Source organism: Netta rufina, assembly GCF_964035555.1.
Source record: "Netta rufina genome assembly, chromosome: 10".
In the NCBI taxonomy this organism is placed as follows: Eukaryota; Metazoa; Chordata; class Aves; order Anseriformes; family Anatidae; genus Netta; species Netta rufina.
In genome coordinates, this window is record NC_140133.1 from 15,377,534 (window position 1) to 15,396,996 (window position 19,463).

Genomic DNA, 19,463 nt, shown 5'->3' on the forward strand with positions numbered 1-19,463 from the left:
CATCAAATTGCCAGAGCCAGTTAGTTGCAAAATAGTCAGTTTGAACATACAGTGACTTTCTGGGCTTATACCAGGTTCAGGACTTGCATCTCTACCCACAGAAATCTCGTTTCAGTTCCTGTAAAGTCAAATAATTCATGGTGTAGGTATTTCTGAGGAGAGCAGACTCTCAAAGACTGTCATGAGAGCAGATGTGGGACATGTTCACATCTTTCTCATGGACAGAGTCAACAGGGTCTGGGTGCATCTTCTTTATCCCAGGGAAGTTGTTTGACCTTTGCCTTGCTTTCTCCCAGGGGACTAGAGAAAATTTCCATTTAGATAAGAGTTTGTCTTACGTGGCACAAATGTCCTGTGTTAGCACAATGCTTTATATATTTCAAACTGATCGTGGACAGTACTGTGGGGGTAAAAAACTGAATAATATCTATTTTTTTTAAACAGAAGGCCATCATTAGCCATGTCTCACCTGACATCCTTTATCTGTTCAGAGTTCAAGCAGTTTGCCGAAATGAAATGCGTAGTGACTTTAGCCAGACTATGCTCTTTCAAGGTAAAAAAACAAACATGCATACATATTTTTACATTAAGTGACTCTGTGTGTGTTTAACATTTTCTTTGCAGAGTGCAATATGGTGTGGAATGATTTCAGATGATGTTTGAATGCATGCAGATGATGCTCGCTTCATATTGTGACCAGTGACTTTATTAGAGTCCTATTTCCAATGATGAGGCTTTGCCTACACCTTTCTGCTGGCAGGGGTTCATCAGTTTTTAGGAGAACGCAGAGATTTTCTTGGTATTAGTTTTCTAAAACAAATTCATTGAAGACTGTTTATGCATCGGGGCACAGCTATAGCAGAATGTGAGTCTGTGGTGTCTGCTTTATGTAAAGGGAAAAAGAGTTCAGCCCCATGTTGAGAACCAAACGTGGAGAGATTTTACCATGCTCACAACATCACTGATTTCCAAAACAGTTTAAGTTCATAAGAGATAAAACCAAGATATGGTAGGATATTTTTCCCCCCCCAAGGGCTAAAGTTTTGCTTCTACCTGGGAATTTATTCCTAATGTTTTTATTAAGTAAGGCAAAATTTGTCTCTGCTGAGAGCACTGCATCCCACTCTAGTTTACAGATGTGTAAACCTTGGAATGGATAGCAGAAAACAAAAGAAGCAGAGAGTTAAAAATTCAAATTCTTAAGGTGAAGCAAGGAGTTACATTAGTTAGGTCTGATGCTGTAAATATAATAGAGGCTTTTTTAAATTTGTTTTTGGAAAATGGGGGTTCAATCCTAAGCTTCTAGACTTTAGCATGTGAAATATATCAAACTGTGGACACAATTTAGTTGTATTCCAGTGCCCATGGCGTGTGCCATGGTGTTAGCAGTATTGCAGGGAGAGCAGGGATCAGACAAGAAACGTCCCATCCAAGCACTATCTCCCATGTAGCTCACAGTTTCTTAGTTACTTATCTCAGCGTAGTGTTATAGAGTTGAAGTGCCAGGCGGAAGTCAGAAGCCTGTGTATTACTGATTGTGGCCTCTTTAAGCAGATGATAAAATGGAAAGATTCTTTGAAGTTTGAGCACGATGCCTATTTAATTACAGTTAAAGGAGTAAATCCTTATTGACAATTTTGACAGATACTGTCTGGGAACTCTAGCCCAGTGTTCAAAACAGTGGAAATGATACACACATCTGCAGTGGAAGTAAATGTTACGTTTCCTTCCATGTCTACCCATAAAGAATTTATTTTCCAAATATTTGGCTGTACACAAGATCTAACCTAAAAATAGCATCTACTTGAGCTTTCAAAACATTCTTCAGAGTCTGATTATAGTTGTACTTCAGATAAATAGTGATAAAGATAATATTATCATAAGGACAGAAAGAAACTATTATCATCAGCTGCTCTGACTTCCTGTGTAAGTCAGGACATTTCTTTCAACTTGGGTTTGAAGGAAAGCATGTGTTTTCTAGCAGTGTACTTAACAACAGCATTACCAGGCCTGAATAAAGGCAAACAAATCTCTCTTTAGTCACAAGTGCAAAGTTAGATGAGTAATACCAAGGTTGCCTTAACTCCAGACTGAGACCAGCACACGTTTTAGACTTCATTGCATGCAACAGGTCTTCTCTGACATTTTCCTGCCAAGTCTTTGGTTAGTTACCAGTTCATTCACAGGCCTCAATTTCTTCACCCTCTTGACAGGTTTAATAGTAGCAATTCAGCACTTGTTTAGCAAGAATTGTATACTGATACGGCTGTCAATTCCTGACTCCCTTCCTAATCCGCTGAAACGCTGTTATTCTTTGTTTCTCAGCTAACACTACTCGAATTTTCGAGGGGACCAGAATTGTGAAAACAGGAGTGGTAAGTTGTGGTCATAAATCACTGCCGTGAGCTGATGGGCATTGGTAATTTGGGGCAGCGTTCCCACCAGGTGGCAGCACGATGTTGTAAATCTGCAGCAGGCCTGTGCTTTCCTGGGAAGGTGGTTGTTCAAACCTGCCACAGAAGGTTTCATAACCTACCTAAAATATTGACAGGATTTTGGCTTTCTTGCTTCACATTCTGAGAGCCTTAACCAATGGGGAATCAAGTGTTAAAAAATCTTCCAAACTATTTATTGAGCTCATTTAGAGGGATTATGTAATCTTAATGATGACTGTGTAAATAAATTTAACTGCTTTTATTAACTATGTAGCCAAAAGTCTATGTGACAGGAATCAGGCTTCATGCACAGCATCTTCATTCATCCAGTGCTTTAAGGTTATCTGCTACTGTGTGAATAAAGCCTTAACAAACTTTTTGTTTTAATTTTAATTCAGCCGAGACTCTAACAAGTCACTGAAAAAGGCTTTTGTATTCCAGAATCAGAAATCTTGGTACATTTATAGTAAAAATGGAATACGTTCTTTCAGTTTTGAAAAGCACCTTTCAGTTTTGAAAGCTTACTTAAACTATCCGTAACCTAAAATTCTTGTATTCAGTGCACTGAACTGTTCAATCAAATTTATGGACTGAATTCATGCTATTGAATTTGCTATAAGTACGTTGCTTCTGGTTTTATTCTGTTCCAGTTTGATATACTCCCTAGTAAGCAAGTAACGCATACAAAGCTTGAATTTGAATGATTAATGTTTGTTTAATGATGTATAGAGGTATTCTAGACTTATAAAATCTGCTGTCAAATTTTAATACTCAGTCCAGCTTTGAGACCATACATGCCAGCAACAAGCAAATCTCACAACGCCTTAGGGATTTATGCTGATAAGTATCCGAAAGTTTCGATGCTTATTTAAAGTTTTGGCTTGAAATCTTTAAAGCACAGGTTTTCTTTTGAGATCTCTGTTTCTCTGTGATTGCAGCTGGTCAAAAATAACATGAGAAAGCCTTTCTTGTTTTGCTGCAGTATTTCAACTACATGGCCTGATTGAAACTGGGAATTGCAGAGAGATGCAGATATACCGTTAAGGCAGAGATTTCAGTTCCAGAAATGCATAGACATTTTATGGTCTTGTTCAAGGTTTAGTAGGACCTATTTAACTCTTGTGTGCCCTTGTATGATGCGTGCATTCCCACCTAATGCTCTTCTTGTTGTTGAATTCAATAATGTGAGACATTTTTGAATAAGATGGAGAGGGAACATAGTAAAATGGTTTGAGCAGAAATGTTGATCCTGGCTCTTGCACAGAATTACTCCTTGGCCTTAGACAACTGACTGAATTTCAGTGTTTTTTCCACGTGTAATTTAAGGAGGTGGATTGCTTGTCTAGTTCTTCAAATATACGCCAAGGTTCTGATAGGTAAATTGGGGAAATAAAAATAGTACCGTCCAAGGCCCTCACAATGCATGTGGGAAGAGCCAGAGTTCCCTGTCAGAGCTGACCCACCAGCCATGGATGCACACGTTGGCAGCACAGCTCTTATTCTGGGACAGCCCTTATGTAATACTGTATTTTTAAACTTATGTATTCTGAGGATTAAAGAGATATGAGTAATGCAGCTAAATTCATTAAACTTCTTTAAATCTTTTTCCAAACCGAGAGGAAACTTTACACACAAGTCACCAGCGACGTGGGTCTGTAAAATAAAGATAACAATGAAGAGGCTTCTGATGATAATGGTCGTTCAGAAATGGCAAACACAAGTTTCCTCTCAGCGTTGTTTGCCATAGCATGGCTCTGTTGCTTGTGCTGTTCCTGGCTTGGCCTTGCATCTAGGTGGTTTAGGTCCTTGTTTTTTAAAAGCAGAATTGCATTTATGTAGCAAGGGAGGGAAAGCAAAAGAAAATTGATTCCAAGTAGTATACAGGGGACCCTGCTGATGCTCTCTGCTATGTTTTCTTCCTCTCTGCTGCCGTTGACCTCCTCAAGCCCACGGCCTCTCCTGCCTCCTCAGCCGACATGGCTCCCATCAGTTCTGGCTCCTCCACGTGGACCTCCTCGGGGCTCCCCTTCTCCTTCGTGTCCATGGCCACGGGGATGGGGCCTTCCTCCAGCGGCAGCCAGGCCACCGTGGCCTCGGTGGTGACCAGCACCTTGCTGGCAGGGCTAGGTTTCAGCGGTGGTGGCATCTCCTCCTTCCCCAGCAGCGTGTGGCCCACCCGCCTCCCCGCGGCGGCCGCCCCCAGCAAGCAGGCTGGCCGGCCGGTGGTAGCGACCACCGAGGCCGCCGCCGCCGCCTCCCCAGGGCCAGAGCGGGACTCGGCGCTGACGAAGGACAGTGAGGGAGCCGAGGAGGGGGAAAAGGATGAAAAGAGTGAAAGTGAGGACGGAGAGAGGGAGCATGAGGAAGAAGATGAAAAGGATGCCGAGAAGAAGGAGAAAAGCAGGGCGACGGCAGCCGCGGAGGCGCGCAATACCACAGAGCCCAGCGTGGCCACGGCTTCCCCCAACCGGACTGCTGAGGAGGAAGGAAATAAAACCATATCGGGTGAAGAGCCAAACCAAAATGTTGCCCCCAAGGCTGGACACCCTGAGGAGAGTTTTACCGAAGCAGATGCTCAGCCCCAGCCTCTCCCTTCCACCCAAGTGCCGCCAACATTCACCAACGAACTTTACCTGGGGAAGATCCCAAGAAGACCAGAGACAACAAGAAAACCTCTTCCAAAGGATGAAAGGTTTCCAGAGGAATACCCCTCAGACAACAAATTCATCACCATTAACCCAGGTGAGTGACCTTGTTCTTACCAGCATAAGACTGTTGGAAAATTGCACAAACCAAATTCCTTACTGATGTCCGTTTGATAGATTTTTGTGGTGCCTGCATTCAACGATAGACAGGCCATCACAGGACCAAACCAACAAATTATTACTGGGGGAAAGCGACAGGAAAGAATGGTATTTTTATTTTATTAGGACTGTTTCGTGCCTCTTGTGCTTCTTACTAGAAGAGGAAAAAAAAAATGTTTTGGAAAAGGCTACAAGAAGCATTTTTTTTTGATTGTTTGTTTATTTTTAAAAGGGGGGGGAAATGCAGTGAACTATGGTTGTGAAATTAATTTGGAAGATTGGTTGATGTGCAGAGCTGGTGTTTCATGGGAAGCTCTGTATGCTATCGGCTAATTTTGTTTATCTGCAGGATTCTCCCTGATTGGTTTTGAGACATTCTCCAAAATACGGGATAGTTGGGGGTTTATTTGTCACCACAAAATCTACGTGCTCTGATCTTTTAAGACCAGGCACCTTTTGCACTATGCTTACCTCCTTTTTTTTCCCTGTGAAAAAAATTTAGCCAGGCAGAGCTCACAGATTTGCTATATTTGTCTTGATGAGAATTAATGATGCTCCTGTACACATCAGCTCTGGATATATGTACCTATTCCACAGTATGTGCACAGCAAGTACAACCTTTGGAGGCATGTCCTGGTGATCTTGTGCATCAAGTCTTGTGTGGTCAGAATTTGCTGCACAAGCCTATGCAAAGAGACGCCCCTGCTGCTCCCAACTCACTGTGCACCAGGTCCATGCACATATTCCTGCTTGGGAAGCTCTACGCACTGATGAGGAAAAATTTGCAAGGAGAAATGGACTAATTTCATAGAGATCTATTTGCAGAGTAAGGACTGGGATTTAGATATGGCAATGAGTTTGTCTGAGTGATTGTGTGTATTATGACAGCATTTATAAGATAGTGCATGTTTTTATTGTTTGTTTGTTTTTTTTTACTGTTTATTTTGCTAATCTATAGACGGTTTTCTAATTTTGTTTTTTCATCAAAGCAGTTCTAGAGTTAGAATACTGTGAAAAAAAACTTAAATATTTATTTTTCCCTACATTTACAAACACAAAAATGCAGACATTGTGCACTCAGTTATAGCTCAGAACCAATTTAAAAAAAAAAAACAAAGCTAAATCCAGTCTTGAATAATATTTGTTACAGAAATGCTGACCTGACTGTAATACTGTGAATCATAACTGTTCTGTAAGAGAACAGATTAATGAAGAAGCCAAGAAACTTGCACCAGGTCTTGCAGATATATATATATATATTAAATACACTGCTGTTTTTCTTATTCCTCACCCGGCTATCTTCTTCAAAGTCCAGTGCTCCCACTAAGTGTAGTGTGAGATGCCTGTCAGGCAGCTTTCAACATGCCACTTGCCCTAAAAACCTTTTAGCAGGAAGGAGGGAACGTGTCCTCTCTGTGCTTTGCAATGCTGAGAGTAGGCATTCAGCACCATTTAGGTTTGAACCCCAACTGTTTGATCTGCCTGGGTGAACCTGCCTCTGGAGTGGCTGTCTTTAGTTGGTCTTAACTTTCTGCTTCCTGGTTTCTCATGCACCAGATTCTTGAATGGCCCAAATATGACATCCCTTACATAAGCCCTAGCAAAAGCCCTCATGGCTTATTCTCAGCCTAATGTAAATCGAAGGAAAGATGGGTAGCCGGTCATGCTTCTTAGCTCCTGACAAAGGGATTGTTGTTAGATTGGTTTTTATTCCATGAAGAAGATAAAGATCAATGAAAAGTTGGGGAAATATTGTTCATATTGCTAAGAAGTACTTGCTGGTTGTATCCCCTTAGTCTGTAGTGATTTCTGTCTCTTTTTAGCATGCAGAGAGCTATTGCTGAAAGTGGTTCAATACAGCTTTGCCTCCTACCAGACAGGCTCTTTTAAGAGCTCTGCTCACTTGCAGGCTTGGAGGCTTGAAGTGACCTGAAGACTGCACACAAAGATGGATTGGTCTTGAAAGGACTCTGCAAATTAGGCTTTTCCATGCTTATATGGGGGGAGAATAACTTCTGAAGATCCTTGTATCTTACACATCTGGCTTCCATGTGTAGAAAATTAAATCTGAAATAACCACCATTAGCTGGGGGAAAAGATAGGAGAAAAACTCATCTGTTTCACCCAAGCTGACCTTGGTTGAATCTTTGTTAAACTTCTAGTTACATACCTGACAAGAAGGGAAGGAGCTGTACCATTCCCAGCTTGTCCCCTTGTTCCCAGACGAGCCTCTCCCAGATCCTTCAGGGAACTGAGGGGGCTACTTGGTGGCAAATGGCTCTTCAGAGAAGAAGGCTGCATTTGTGCTACTTTCCCTGAGGTAGAGGTTCATTCCCTGTCCTTGACTTCAAGGGGGAGAAGCTAGGCTGCTCACAAGCGTGGCAACTCCTTGCCTAGACGTTGCGTAAAGCTAACACTTCTCAGCTCTGAGAAGATTTGGAGATGCTTCTTACTGGTTTGGGGACAGAGGTTCTGAGTCTCAGTCCCTCTGTACCGGTTGTGAGGATCTTGTCCTTCAAAGTCTCTTCAGGTGAGTTTTTCCTCCTTTTCTTTACATTTTTTGTCTCCGGGCTACTGCAATGAATAGCTGAGGTCTGCTTTACTAGGAATTTGCCCAAATATTTCACTAGATGTGTCTGAGTAAGGCCTGGCTGGCCTTTGGGGTTGTTACCCCTGCAAGAAGACTAAGGAGCATAGACGGAGGAACTTTCCCCCAGGCTGGATCTGGGTTACCAAAGAGACCAGCCAGCAAAGCTCACACCTGGGAAATTGGCCCATAAGCCAAACACAACCATGAAGCCTGTGACTGGTTTCTTCAGATTAATTTTTTTCCATAGTAACATGGAAATCTAATTCATACAAACAGACCAGACCTAGCTCACACAAGCAGTTGAGTTCAGTGAAACTCCAGGCATAAACAGGACTTCTTCCTCTGATAAAAGGACTTAAAGATTTTCCACAACGAGGTGAACCAGAGATCAGGGCAACAACTACCAAAGTCAAGAGGATATTGCCAGAATTGTCTAAAATAATTCCTGAGCATCATGACAGTTAAATGAAGGTGAAATGCTTCTGAAATTGAGCTGAGACAAAGCCACTGGAGCTTACTGTGTCCCGTAGAGGGCAGAAACTTTTTTGGATGCATCTTTTCGCCAGGAAATCAGTTCTTAAAAAGCTGTCAGGGTTTCCAAAATGTTTTTGTGAGTAGAAAGTTTAATCATTTTAAAGAGTAGAAAATTGTTTCATAACAATGTACACTTGTAAAATTAATTATATAGCATCAAATTAGCAGTTGTAAGGAGATAACTGAATGGGGAAGTACTCACGAGTGAGGATGATTAGAGGAGAGCAGGGAACACATGAGAAATTACGGGGAAAGTGCGAGGCCAATTAGTACGGCAAGGCTCATTTTCTTTTAGTGCTTATTTCACACACACATACACACACCTCTCCTGAGGCCATGTCATTATTTTCCAAATGGCATTGGCCTCTTCTTGTCTGGTGGTATTGGCCAACGCTAATGATTTTCTTCTGTCACTGAGCGCTTGCTTGCATTCTCCTCTTTCATTTTCCTGATCATCCCTTTCTCTGTTTTGTTGCCCACATTAGACTAATTGTACCTTTGATCTGCAACTGTTACACACGCAGCTGCACAGCATTGTCCATGACTCTGAAACCTGAAAATTAGAAAAACAGCAATTAGAATGATGCTCTCCCCTCCTCCCTTCCCTCAAAAAAAAAAAAAAAAAAAAAAAGAAATAAAAAAGGAAATAGGATGATTCAGTTTAATCAGGCTAGACAGACACAACCCAACAGAATTCTGGTTTGTTGTGCCAGACAGTTAAACAGATCCTTTGTACTTGGTAGGATATAAAGACAGAGCTGTTGTGAGCAATGAATGTACGTCTGGTTGGGGCTTCTCCCTGAGTCATGAGCCGGGACTAAGAACAGAGATCTGTGTTAGGACCTTGATCAAAACTTCATCTGGGTCCTCCCATTCTCAGTGCCCACCCACTTATTTTGAGTTCCTCTGATGGAGAGGGCTGCGTAGAGAAATCACAATGTGCAGGCTAAATTTCATGCCAGGCATATACTTTTAACAGAGTGAATTTTAGTTTTTAGAAGAGTCCTTGCCAGGTCTGAGGTTACAAAAGCCTTTTGGGGGTAACCTCATTAAGATAATTAAACATCTGTGTAATTCTTTCTTTCTCCATACACAGCAAGGATTATTAAGCTGTATTTTCATGTGGCACATGAGCCATTTTGTATGGCAGTTTATGGAAGCAAGCAGTAAAATGGCTTGTGTATAAAAGAATTGGATTACTGAAAAAAAAAATTGATGCGTGCAAACACTATGAATCTCAGTTATCCGACATCAGGTTTAAACATGATTGGCATCCGTTTACAAAGCAGTGAAAAGCCATGCTTAGCTGTGTGCAGCTTCTAAGTATGAATGCTGCATAAATGCCTTTAAAGAAATAGGAAGAAAATAGCTATCCAATGATATGAGCTTGTGTGGAAGTGATCGTTTTTAAAAGAACATACATTTTTGCTTTTTTGTAATTGAATGACATGGCCAATATTATTTTCCATAATTAACTGATAGTTTTATATAAGTCTGTAATTTTATTTACTCAAAGGAGGGGTGGGCAGGTGACTTTCTTTTAAGTGACCAGAGGGCAGAGACAATTCTGCAGTGGTTTTCTTTGGGCGTGCAGAACGTGCATTGTCGTGGTTATCGGTATCTGCAACAGTACAACAAACAGAACTTTGTACTGGCTGCTTGTGCAATATCAAGGGATGATAAAGGGAAGTTTCAAAAGAAAAAGGCAGATCCATTATATATTAAGGCTGTGGTTGCTTATTATAGCAAGCAGTGTAACTTAAGGGAAATAAACACTTTTCTATTCTCAGTAACCAATTAGCAAGAATATCTAGAAAAATGGTACATTTCACAGACTGGAGAATGCCTTGACCTTTGGGCAGGAGTTTCACTGCCAAAGCACCCCTCGCTGCCCAGTGCTCTCTGATACTCTCCATGCCAGGGCCTCATCCATCCAGGCCCTGGATGGCACTGCTGAATGGGCGGTTCACAGCAAAGCAAGCATGGCAGATTTTGTAGACGTAGAAGTTGATTTAACAATGCTGGGCTGGTGTCATGTGGGACCTCCTGAAACAGATATGCTGTAATAATTTTTATTCCTTCCTACCGGGATGTATTCCAAGCCAGTAAAAGGCAAACTGAATTAATTCAACGATGGCATATGCCACTGGAAACTGTTTACATTTCTTAGAAAAAATGGAGTTTCCTGGTCCATTTTTAAGCTTTTTTTTTTTTTTTTTTTTTTTTTTTTTTTTTCCCCTGAAGTAGTTACATGGGCACAGTTACAAGGATATGCTGTTGGTGCTACCATGCCTCAACATTCTTAGTTTAGTAAAGAAAGAGTAAAATGCAGAGCATTTTTTACTGTATGGTATTTAGTTGTGAGAAAAATAGGAAAATATAAGGGCCCAGATCTGTCCTTTGTGTGCGTATTTTCTTCAATTTTTTTCCACGTTACCCAGTGTGCTTTTTTTAGGCTCTTTTGCAATGACACTCAAGAGACACCTGCCAGCACTCCAGCTGTACTGCTGTGCTTCTGGCCCCAGCTGTCATTCTTAGAACAACTTTTATTGGTGTTGGTTTGTTTAACCTCTCTCAACACTTTACTTCAGCAGTGGAAAACACCTAAGACTTTCTCTTCAAAGACAGTACAGGAATGGTTTATGTTTTTCTTCAGTACATCACTGCTTGGACATTCCCAACTGGAAGCTGGGGCCAGCCGTCAGCATGCAGGAATGGCATTTGCAATTCTGGCACTCAGCATACTGAGCGCTTACTGATCCTCACATCTGTGGTATACAGAGTTGGCAGGGTCAGATAAGTGTGTTCTCCACAGTAGACTGAGTAAGAGGAGCGTCATGAGCATTGCAGAATTTAATAGCGTGCATTGGGACTCCAGCCCATGCTGTGCTTACAATGGAATTTAATTTTCTTTCCATGCAAACAAAAACATACGTTTTTGTGTTGAAATATGTGGAGGTAAAACTGAATAGAATATTGTCCTTGGTGTGAAATGAAGTAATACCCATATAGATGTGAAGTGGTAGGATCATTTGGCTCCTTACTAAGATTTATTACATTGCATGCTTTTTACTTTGTCTTTTTTTGCCATTCTGATTAGCAACACCTTCCAGACTTAATTTTTTCACGATAATAAATGATTTGAAATGCACTGATAAAAACCAATGCCTCAAGGCTTATGATTTCTGCAGGTTTTGTAAATTCAGAGAATAAGCCTTTGCTCTAATTGTCGGGTTGTTCTTTTCCTTACTCTTTGCTGGTCAGGGAAATCAAAAACCTGTCTTGAAAATGGTATGTAGCATATTATTAGTATGCTGTGAAGACTAACACTCACCACGTGCTCTAAGTACGTCGTGTGCCTGTTCTGCAGGGTGGTTCTGTTGGTAACCTCAGTAGCCGTTCTTACTGAAGTTGGAGACCAGTGGCTACTCATCTCTCTTTTGATCAGTTCTACACTCCGTGCACGTTCACTTCCACCAAACATCCCTCTGATTAGCACCTCATTTAGGTTGCTTGCTAAAGGGCATTACCTCCATCAGCCTAGTTCTTAAAACTAGAAAGATTTCTTGCTGGGCTTGCAGCAGCCTGCAGCCTTGCTCTGTTTTCAGCAGTCAGGCAAAAGCATTTACAATTAACCTTTACTTCCATGTTAGTTGAATTTTACTCCTGCCTATGGAGGAATATAATCTAAATGCTATTAAAATAGAGTATGACTTCATATTATGTGACATCTGGTGACTTCCAATTATCTGTGTTTTGCCTGCCTACGGTGAAAAGGCAATTATGTTCTTCTGGTAGGATTTGCAGCAGTTTCAGAAGATATGATAATACAATAGCGAACGAGGGCAAGGAAGCACATTGGTAAGGAAGGACCTGATGGTCTAATATGTAGAATTCAAGTATGTTTCAGTCCTCATTCAAATCAGAAGCTGTTTACACTAATCCTTTCCCATTAAGTCCTGTTGACAGGTATTAATCAATTACTCTCTGTTTTTAGGAAACATGAATGAAATACAGAATCCACTTATGTATTTCTGATTTATAATTTTTTTTAATTACTTCTTAATTTATAATTCAATTCTGACTATCATGTTACCAGAATCATGGACTATTCCAAGTTGGAAGGGACTCACAGGGATCTTTGAGTCCAAACAGGATTACTTGAAAATCTTATCTAAAATCCCTGGTCAAGTCTACTCGAATTTACACAGTTGTGTTGTTTTTTTGACATACAGTGTAGGCGTAGGGTCTATTCTTACTAGCTCCAGTACCTGAAGAACTCCTAGATATTTATCTTACATATGATACAGTAATTTTGGCATGGTGTTAGAGTCATGCAAAAAGTGAAAATGGAGTTTCTCGGCTGGCTCTCATATATTGACCAACTTAAATTTTGTTCAAAAGCTGCCACATAACAATTTCTTCTGTCAGTTACAACACATACTATCCATTCATTCATCCATCCATCTTGACAATCCATATGCTAAAAAGTGCTTTCGTATGCAGTAACTCACCAGATTGTGACAATTCAGCAAATGATGTGACATGACACCCAGCATGTTGAGGATTTTTTATTTGAAGATAGTTACCAAGAAATTTATTTCTGAAGCAAAGTATTATGCTGAGCTTTGCAAACAGAGCTGCCCTGCAGTGTTGAGAAACAGGGTGCATTTACCTGCAAACACTGATGATGGAGCAAAACATTTACTTTGTTGCTGTGGTGGAATGACTCGGCAGGGTCCTCCACATCTGATAATAGGTGCTTGAGTGATAGAGTCCTAAAATTGTGCATGAGACTGTAATTACAGGCAGCAGTAAAATCCAAGCCATATGAGGCAATAAACACCATACTTTTGTGCTCTAATGTTTCAGACTAAAGACAAATGGAATCCCACCCTGCAATTAGAAGATCTTTGTTCTGAGTGTTTGCTCATATCATGTAAAATGCACAAGCTATTTGTTTTGCGTATATATGTTTCCATACAGTAACTCTGTTTACACTTAATGATTCTCTTTATTATGTGTTTAATACACAGCTGACAAGAACAGCTCCAGCATGGCCACGAGACCTTCTCCTGGTAAAATGGAATGGATCATCCCACTTATTGTGGTCTCAGCACTGACCTTCGTGTGCCTCATTCTTCTCATTGCTGTGCTTGTCTACTGGAGGTGAGCCTGTTTTCTTTAGATGGGGAAACTGATCATGATTTAAAACACATTTTGGATGGTATTTTTTGATGTGGTCCCATGTTTTTTATTTTATTGGATGTTGTGGTGATAGATGCATTAGATACCTCTCCAGATGCTAAAACAGCTCTGTTGGTTAACTATTCAGCCATCTCAAATATTAAATTTTTGTGTCATGAAGTTACTAGTAGCAGTGGTAGAACCAGCTGTAATGTCAACAAATATTTTCACAATTAGTTCATTTTAGATAGCTATTAAAAGCCTAGTGAGACTGTGCTAGCTTCCATGTGTGACTTTGCCACTGACTTTGTGTGATCTTAAGGCATTCATTCTTTTCCTTTGACTTCACTTCTTCAAAAGTGAGATAAAGTTGTTGCACGTTCCATAGCAATGCTCTGTGTAGGAGCTCCTTAGCACTGGTGAAGCATTCACAAGTACAGACTGCAAGATCTTGCAAGTAAAGATTGCTTCTTAAAAAGAGATAGCATCCTTTACACCAACCAGGCTCAGTGGTGGAAATTAGGTTTAGCATCAACAAATACAACTCTAGGTGATTTAGATTAAAACAGAACCTGTGGTGCCTTCTTATGCCAGAACCAGAACTCTAAGATACTTCATTTTTCTTGTAGTGAAAGTTAGCCAGGCATTAACCTTATACAAGGCATTTTGGAATTATTTCAAAATCTGCTTAGATGGGACACAGAAAAGTAGCCTTGGTGAGAAATAGCAGTCTATTGATCATTATATCTGCAGAATCAATTAAAAAAATACCGATCTGTTTTTCAATGCACCCATTTTACTGACAGTTAATTGGCCAAATTGTTGAGACTGGAAACATTTTAAAGTATATTAACAAGTAGATGACAATATTCTTGTGAAATTCATTTCTATTAACAGTTGCAAGTAATTAACGTGATCACAGTAAAACAGTATATAAAATAGCAGTGATATATGCACAAATGCTGAAGTTGCAAAGGTTTATCCCAATTACATCCCAATTTAGTATGTAATCCTTCAGTATACTGCTTTTCAAAAATCTCTCTCATTTTTTTTCATTTGAAGAACTAAGCTTGGTCATATTCACACCAGACAAGCCCTTGAAGTATATGGTGTATGTATCCTGAAGCACTTTAATAAAGGGCTTGTAGAATTTATCTTGCATTGATAGAAAATGCTCTTCTAAGGAGGAGGGGTTTAGAAATAAAATGCTAACAGCAGTTACCAAGAAGAGTGTTGGTACCTCTCATTGTTGATCCTGTTTGGCAGGAGGGTTGGATTAGATGATGTTCAGAGGTCCCTTCCACCCTTAACCATTCTGTGATTCTGCAGTGCATGGAGAGAAATACTTGCAAATTTAGTATCAGTACTCTCCTTGAGAGAATATTAAAGTTGGAAAGTACTGGCTTAGTGACCAATTGTTAGAGACTAATTTTTGGTAAATACTGTTTTTTTATAGATCATAATATCAGTTAAGTCTCAAATTAAGATATGTTACTTAAATGCCTTTTATCTTTCAAATTCCAAACCATCTACCTCATGATGTTTTTATTTGCTTAGCAGTAACAAACAGCACATAAATCAAGGAAGTGAACAAAAGCTTTAACTGAAACCAAATTATTTTTCCAGTAATGTTGTTTGTTGTTTTGCATAACAAAACATTTTTGTTGCAGCAATTGTTTTTTATCTGCTCTCCAGAATTTGCATGAGTAGTTAACATTCATCAATAGCTTTGGTAGCATTATGAACACGTAATATGTTAATACACTTGACAGTAGTGGATCAATTTCTTGTGTATAATTGATGCTAAAAAAATGTAGAAATTTAAAATTAATATAGACATGGAAGGGTATGTCACATCACAGTCAAAAGTTTTGGATAAACATGAAGCAACAAATTGGAGAACAATAAGCAAACTTGAAGGCACATGTTCTCAATTCAAAATAAGCTCCTGTTCCTAGCTTCATAGTTCTGAGGATTTTTTTTAACAAATAGAGAACAAGTACGAAAGAAGTAAATGCGTGTTTTAGAATAAATCAACAAGGAACTAGAACACAAATTATCCCCAGTAACATTTCACGTTGTGCAGGCCATGTCATTGAAGTGGTAACACAACATTTTGTGTGCCCTTTTCATTGTGATTACCATTCTTTAGGAAAAATAAAATGTTTATCTTTGTAAGTGCTTCCAAGAAAGGAAAAAACAGAACCTCAAACACCTCAGAGTCTAATTTACAAGTTTGAAAGGAACAGTGATCTGGATTTTCAGGACGAAATACTTAGCTTAAAATGTAATAGGCAACATATGGAATAATTTGCTAATTAACACCATCAAAGCAAATGGCATGAAAATGAGTTTGAGACAGATTTTTCAGTAAGGGAAACATGGTATTGAAGTGCACAGCAGAGAAACACTTACTATGAAAGGATAACCCTCGAGGGGACAGGCATGCTGGACCAAGGGGTCTTCTCTTGCACAGCAATTCTTTGTTCTGGTGTGAGAAAAAGCATTACAAAATACAACCCAGAGAACTAGAAAATGCAGAAGAGACATGGTTACCTTTTGGCAATACATTTTAAGGGAAAAACAAATGATATTTTCCCTTTTTCATTTTTGAGTATTAGTGGGAATAAGAAGATTGGAGAACAGAGGTGACATAAGTAGAACAATGAAGCAGAGTAAAGCCTTCTGCTTCTTTGCATTGCATCAGTGCCCTGTTATCCAGGGACCAAAATAAGGAGTTAAGGGGTTGCTTAGGAAGGCTTGGCAAAACGTTTATCTCTGTTCTGCTCCTTTGTATCTCATTCTGTGATACAGAACTGAAGTAAGTTTTGTGATGATGTCTTGTTGGAAAGAAGCTTTGTTTTTTGTTCCCTTTATGTGAAAAGGTGAGTGAAAGGGAGCAGTCACTGTTTGATGAAGCTTTCCCTATATCTGTGGAACTTCCACGCTGTGTTCATTAGAGACTTCTTGTAATTTAATATATTTGGGAATGATTTGTCCCATTTCTGAACAAGACTCCCTTATTTGCAGAGGTAATTTGCTGTTCTCAGTTCCTTTTCCATGTGGATCCTGGACAAATGGTGAAAGAATATGATTGATGTTGAAGAGAAAGGGTCACTTCCTTCTTTTTAGCACAATGGCCATCTCGGTAATGAAAAGGGATGGGAACTTAGAGGCAAGCAGCCGCTCTGAATTACCTTTCTACTAAAGTTTCCTGAATTCAGTACTTTTAATGGCACCACTGTGCAAAGAAGGCTATGTGATTTTAAGTTGGTAGAATGGAAAATAAACTAGGTCAGCATAATGAAGCTGCAGAGATTGCCCTGCCTCTTACCCCAGGACAATGAAGAGAGCGGCACCACGGGATGACCAGGAGCCAGGGAGGTGCACTGGGGCTGGATGGGAGTTTGGCTTCGCAGCAGGCAGGCTGTGGTTCAACAGTTTGCTTCTGTGCATCTTTGATTCCTCTTACAGAAAAGCTGGCCTGGCTGGTCCTTGAGCTGTCATGGGCATGATGAAGGAAGCTGCTGCTCCCAGTTCTAGCACCTGAAACTGTTTTCTTGTAGTGCAAAGAATTAAGAGTCTTAGCAGATAGAAAATATGAGGAGGCCAGATCCATGTGGTACTCAACATACAGCATTCACTTCTGCAGTGGCACAATGGTATTTCTTTTTTCTGCTTTCATTCCATTCGTACTAGTTCCTGAAATTGGGTTCTGTTTGGACAACCACTGCGTGTTTCAGAGAACTGTTCACTCCGATTTTATGATCTTTGTTGGAGCACTACCAGCTCATCTAGAGCCCGTTCAAGCGTGTGCATTGTAAGCTGCAGTTTCCCAAGCACATTATTTTTGTGTTTCTGGGCATTTGTTTTGCATCTGTGATTTTATGCCCAGACTCAGTATCATGAGATCCTTCTGCAGTTCTTCAAGGTCAGTTTAAATTTTGACTTGGATTTTCTGCCATCTTTGCCACTGTTACTCTCAAAACCTTTTCTACAAGCTTTGAGAATTGCAGCGTGTGTTGGCAGTGACCTCCAAACTATTTAGGGATTGTGTGTGACTTCATCTTTTTTTGCAACAAGGCAAGTTCCTACAGCATGCTGAGCCATACTATGCCTGGAAACATTCACTGTATTCCTGTCACGACTTGAAGAAGTCCTGAGTATTGACACTGTAAGGGATACCCAGGGTCAGTGGCACTTTCTTTCTCACAGAGGTGCAGGAATGTGAATAGGGTTGGGAAATCAGCTAAAATACTAAGATGCACGTTACGTTCTGTCACTTTAGAAAAAAGAAAGGAGTTTCAGGAGTGACTGGTGACCTTCCCCTGATTGTTTTCCATTCTGATTTTTAATATAAATACTACAATACCATAGACCATGGTTTCAAAGGGGGAAATAAGCAGAGAATATTAAGAAGCAATTAAGATTTTAGAGTTTAGCCAACAGCAACTTTTAAATGGGAACTAAATTATAGCCATTTCTCATTTTCAGCTAAGAGGAAGAAATTAATTCACAACTATAGCTGGAGAGTTTTCTGTTTCTTTCTTTTCTGCAGATACCATAATTCACCTCTGAATTATTGCCACTATCAACATTGTGATCCCAAAGACAAAGCAGGAATGTTGTATTGCATTTCTTATTAAATCAAGCTGTTTATACAGTGCTAATATGTTTACATTCAGGAGGGATTTTTGGAACAACACAGCTGCTGCCTTTCAAAGAGCAAGCAAGCTTACATTGCTTGTTTATAGTCATGTGTGTATATGAGACAGCTTGGGAAAAAGAGGCCTTTAAATTTCCTTAGGCAAAACTGTACAGAATTTAAAAGAAGAGTTTTCTTAGGTTCTGGGAAGCATCCTGCTGAATTGAACAGAGGCCCTGGAACAGGTCCTGTGACAGAGCCTCACGCTTCTTCAGCAGTGCCTTTCTGTGCAGAAGAAATGACACTGAGCACCAGGAGATGTGGGTTCTTTTTCTGACTGTCATTGATTTTCTGTGTGACCTGGGGCCAAGTTACTTACTGTTTGGCTGCATTGTTGTTGAACTCGGTGGCAAAGACCTCACTGGGAGCAAGCTCAGGTGTTCAATATTTCAGCACCTGAACTCAGTCACTGGTGAAATAGCACCACAGAAGGTCAGTTAGCTGTATTTGTAAATCAGTTTGCAATTTAGAACTATAAGCTGCAGCGCAGGACCAAGGACAGTTGTAGTTATCATGTCTAATAACCATGCCTTGGTAAAACGCCATTTGGTGCTAAATTCAGGGTAACTTGTGCTGCCGCATAGCTAAGAGTGTTAAAACTTCATTGGGAAAAAAATGTGAACTTCTGCCTGTAGGAGGTTGTAAAAAGTGCTGAAATTGTTATTTGAACCTATCTTTAGATTTTATTTTATGAGTACACAGTGTGTTGTTCATCTACTGTACTGATTGAAAAAGGAACATTGCAAATTTACAGACCTTTGTAAAATTGCTTGCTTACAATGATAAAAGCTGCTTTCAGCTTACTCTGAAATACTTGTGATTCTGCTCGCTTTCTCACTCTTGGAGGATGCTAGGTAACACTTTCTGAGAGTCTCTGTGCTGATTTTAAGAATGACTTGGGTGCAGTTGCTAGTGTATTTATTTCAGCAGCAGTGAATCAAGCACCCTCCTCTGTTCCTGCCCTTGCACTGCCCTCTGTGATACCAAAGCAAATGTTTGTACAACCACGTGATGAGCTGGATTGAGAAATAATCCATGTGTTGGTTTTTTTTGGTTTTGTTTTTACCATTTTTGTTTTAAAAAAGAGGGGGTCTTTCATGCCCTGATTTAAACCAGATTAACTCCCAGTCTGCTTCATGCAGTAACCAGAGAGAGTTGCATGACCAAGGGACCAGCAAGAGGCAGGAAGGAGCAGGAAGGATGGGGAT

General features: G+C 40.1%; 1 protein-coding gene across 1 annotated transcript in view; it reads left to right on the forward strand.

Annotated features, from left to right (window-relative positions):
* The window catches only part of PTPRG (protein tyrosine phosphatase receptor type G), a gene marked incomplete at its 5' end in the record, with an annotated part of 400,948 nt that overhangs the window by 317,905 nt on the left and 63,580 nt on the right, over nt 1-19,463 (forward strand). The window contains 4 exons of the mRNA XM_084292446.1: nt 445-553; nt 2,326-2,375; nt 4,382-5,177; nt 13,400-13,532. Coding sequence (XP_084148572.1) covers nt 445-553; nt 2,326-2,375; nt 4,382-5,177; nt 13,400-13,532 — 1,088 coding nt within the window. The remainder of the gene's footprint in view (nt 1-444; nt 554-2,325; nt 2,376-4,381; nt 5,178-13,399; nt 13,533-19,463) is intronic.